The 3,478-nt window shown below is 51.7% G+C and overlaps 1 protein-coding gene across 1 annotated transcript; it reads left to right on the forward strand.

Moving 5' to 3' along the window:
* Positions 1-302: 302 nt before the first annotated feature.
* On the forward strand, positions 303-2,675 carry LOC143836673 (uncharacterized). Its single transcript, XM_077336220.1, has 4 exons — positions 303-927; positions 1,106-1,189; positions 1,485-1,663; positions 2,664-2,675. The coding sequence occupies exons 1-4, from the start codon at positions 852-854 to the stop codon at positions 2,673-2,675; spliced, it is 351 nt and encodes a 116-aa protein (XP_077192335.1). The 5' UTR covers positions 303-851.
* Positions 2,676-3,478: the final 803 nt, after the last annotated feature.

The following is a 3,478-nucleotide window of genomic DNA, read 5'->3' on the forward strand; positions in this document are numbered from 1 at the left end:
GCGGAGTACATGAGAGCCGTGAACCGTAACAAGGGTTCCGGCAACGAAAAGGTGACCTGCCCCTACTTCGAGGAGCAGCGCCAGCTGTACGGAGACGGGGAAAGAGCCGGCAGGCCGAAGCGCGTCGGGAGGAGTCTTAAGGTGGTTCGGAAGCCGGCTGCCCCGGTCGAGGAACCACCCGCTGAGGAGGATCCCGGCGAGGGCACCTCGTCCAGCTTTCGGCCTCCACCCCCCGTCCAGCAACGACCAGTGGAATTGGTCACGGTGGACCTGATGGCCATGGCTCCTGGGGAGCCGGAGGAGGTTCCTGAGCAAACGCCCCTTGCCTCCGGTAAGTAATTTTCTTTTTATTTTATATTTTATTGTTTTTATATTGAGCAAATGTGTGTTCTGACGTTTGGGGATCGTTTTCTCGTGTGTTCGTTGCTACGCATAATATGATAGGATTTGATAGGATGTTTGTGGATTGCTTTGGGTGGCTTTTTAAAACGGTTGTGTTTAACCAACAACCCAAACAGTTTTGCAGCATGCCTCAGCCATAGGCCTTCTGCAGCGCTCTAGCCACTACTTTGGGACCTTGATGTGTGGTTCAGGTTGTGTGCTTGCTCCTTTTTCACTATTGTATGCCTTGTGTTCGTTGCAACGCATGCTATGCTTGGATGTTTGTGGATTGCTTTGGGTGGCTTTTTAAAACGGTTGTGTTTAAACAACAACCCAAACAGTTTTGCTGCATGCCTCAGCCATAGGCCTTCTGCAGTGCTCTAGCCACTTCTTTGGGAGCTTGCTGTGTGGTTCAGGTTGTATGCTTGCTCCTTTTTCACTATTTTCTGCTCTTGTCCACAGAGACACAGATGCCTGGGACGGTGGTCCTCGAGTCCCCTGCAGCAGTAGCAGAGGACAGTGATTCTGGGGCGTCCACAAATGTTGGTAAGTATCAGTTGCAATAAGGGGGGGGGGGGTTAACTGCTTTGTGCTTTTCTGTTTGTGCAGGGCAGCAGCACTGCCAAGAGACAGAAGATAGTCCCTCAACGTTGCTGCTTTAGGGTTTGAAGCTAGCTTTGCCACACTTTGGTCCTAAATCATGTTCTTTTTTCCCTTTTTTCAGATTTTATACCCGGGACACAGGAGGAGGAGGAGCGTGGGGTGGCTGGACCTCCTGCCCTGCGCAGGCGGATACAGATACAAGATGGTGAGCGTGCATGAACTGTTCCTTTCGAGCCATGGCTGCAGGGCAATGTCTGTGTGCAATAACTGTGTGCTTCCTTTTCATTTTTGTGCTCCCCTGGCATTGTTCTGAGTCTTGGTTTAACATGTAACCAAGAAAGGCCACCATGGGCAAACAAACAATAACCATGTGCTCCCCTGGCATTGTTCTGAGTCTTTGTTTAACAATATGTAACCAAGAAAGGCCACCATGTGCACCAGGGTGGGTTTTGACTGTCTCGTTGTTACTAACAGTTCTGTTTCTCTTTTTTTGCCAACAGAGGTCCTTTCTGAAGACGACGAGCCAGCTGGCTCACCACCCAGGGGCGCTCTCCCGGCTGAGGAGAGGCTGGCCAGGGAACGCGGCAGGCTGCGGCGCGTCTCCGTCCTGACTAGTGTGGGAGAAAGGATCCTGGAGCACTGCCAGGAGGAGTCCAGGCATGCCGCTGCTGCAGACCAGGCGATGCTCTCCCTCGTGGCCCAGGAGGGCAAAAAATTCCGTGCCATCCTTAGAGACTCGAACAACTCACTACGCGAAATCGTGGAGGAAGTTCGAATGATAAGGAGGCTGATGGAGAGGGTGGTCGCGGTTATGGAGGCGGCCCCCCCTCCTCAGATTACAGTGCACGTCCCCCCCCCAACCCACACCCCCCCACCACCTCCAGCACCCACCCCACCCCCCCAACCACCTCCAGCACCCACCCCACCCACCCCCTCTCAGAATGCCGCGACCCAAACGAGAAGGAGGACTGTTCTCGGGAAGAGAGTCGTTAAACCCGTGGACAAGTTCTCCCCCTCCTAGTTTGGGCCATTTTGTCTGTTTATCTGTGTTTGCTGTTGTCTGTTCAATAAAGTTTATGTTTTTGACTCTGTCTCTGTGTACCCTCTCTAGTGATTGTGCCTATTCTGGCACCGTTGTGTGGGTTGGAGGTTGGAGGGTGTTTTAAAGGTTAAAGGTGTTTTAGGAGTTTGGGGTGAAAGGTGTGCAAGGAGTCACACTGGAGTCTTTTTCAGGAAATTTACAACAACATTTTATTTTCAGAAACAGTTCAACAGGGGAAAAAAACAAGGGAATGTAACTTGGACCCCCCCACCACCACCCCCACCCTCCAAGAAAGCCAACTGTGTTTTAACAAATTCAAATATTTAACAGGGATAGAAAAATGGGCAAAGTAACTGGGAACCCCCCCAACACCCCCCACCCCAAAACACAAAAAGAAAACAAAACTTAGGTCCCACCGCTCCCCTCCCCAGCCCCTTCCAGCTCCCTCACTCTCCTGCACAACCGTCCCATGGTCCCCCGCACTTTGCGGTGGAAGAGGTCTTCGTCCTCCTTCTTCTTAACTGTGTGGGGAGGGAGAAAAAGTACACATTAGTGCCAGACATATTTTCCAATTTTTTTAGTTTACATGCATACACTTTTTGGTGGCCTTAGCCACAGTGTGAGAAGAGTTGGGCAGTGGGGAACATAACCTACGTTCTTCCGCCTCCCTCTGCTGCCTTTGCTGCTCTAACTCCCCTTTCAGGTCTGCCACTTCAGCCTCTAGGGCAGTCACCCTGGCCTCCATGGCACGCAGCCTTGCCTCCATAGTTTCTGCTATAGAAATCAAACAAAGAATTTAATAGCACTTCAAATGGAAGCATCACAGCAGGCTCCCATATTGCTCCATGGGGGAACACACACATGGGTCTCCCGCACAGACATAAAACTCTCACCTGCAACCTGTCCTGAGGTGGAAGGTCCCTCTTCCTCCCCCTCCTCTAGCTCAGGTGCTTTTGCCATCTTGGATGGTGATTGTGTGGCTGGGCAAAGAAAAAGAGAAATCCTAATTAAAAGGACACAAAACAGAGATGAAACACAGCTGGTAGACACACCACAGTTAGAGTCAAAGCGCATAACCAAAGTGGTTCTACACAGTACTGGCGGGCTAAGTCAGAGGGGGTTGACAGCATCTAAGTACTTTCTCGAATTTCATTGGGGACAGTAGGGGAAAGAGGCAGCTAGTCATGCCATGCATGTTTAAGGGCAAAACACAACGAGGGCAGCACTTACCCATATGCCTCCTCATTTCCAGGGGGGGCTTCCCAGCCTTCTCCCATATTTTCACCATCTGGTCGTGGAAGACCGTCCTCCCGCTTGGCTGCGGGACCCCCCCCCCACTGTTCCAGACTGTTGAGGAAGTCCAGCTTCACTCGCTTAAATTTTGTCCGGACCTGCTCCCAGGTCCGGACATAGCCCCTCTCCCTCAGCTTCGATGCCAACACCAGGTAAGCA

This window comes from Paroedura picta, chromosome 4 (genome assembly GCF_049243985.1).
Source record: "Paroedura picta isolate Pp20150507F chromosome 4, Ppicta_v3.0, whole genome shotgun sequence".
In the NCBI taxonomy this organism is placed as follows: Eukaryota; Metazoa; Chordata; class Lepidosauria; order Squamata; family Gekkonidae; genus Paroedura; species Paroedura picta.

Bases quoted from the DNA above. Each gene is read 5' to 3' on its own strand.
- LOC143836673 (XM_077336220.1), top strand. From the start codon at position 852: ATGCCTGGGACGGTGGTCCTCGAGTCCCCTGCAGCAGTAGCAGAGGAC. The intron at 928-1,105 runs GTAAGTATCAGT...CCCTTTTTTCAG, and splicing joins TGGGGCGTCCACAAATGTTG to ATTTTATACCCGGGACACAG. The intron at 1,190-1,484 runs GTGAGCGTGCAT...TTTTGCCAACAG, and splicing joins GCGGATACAGATACAAGATG to AGGTCCTTTCTGAAGACGAC.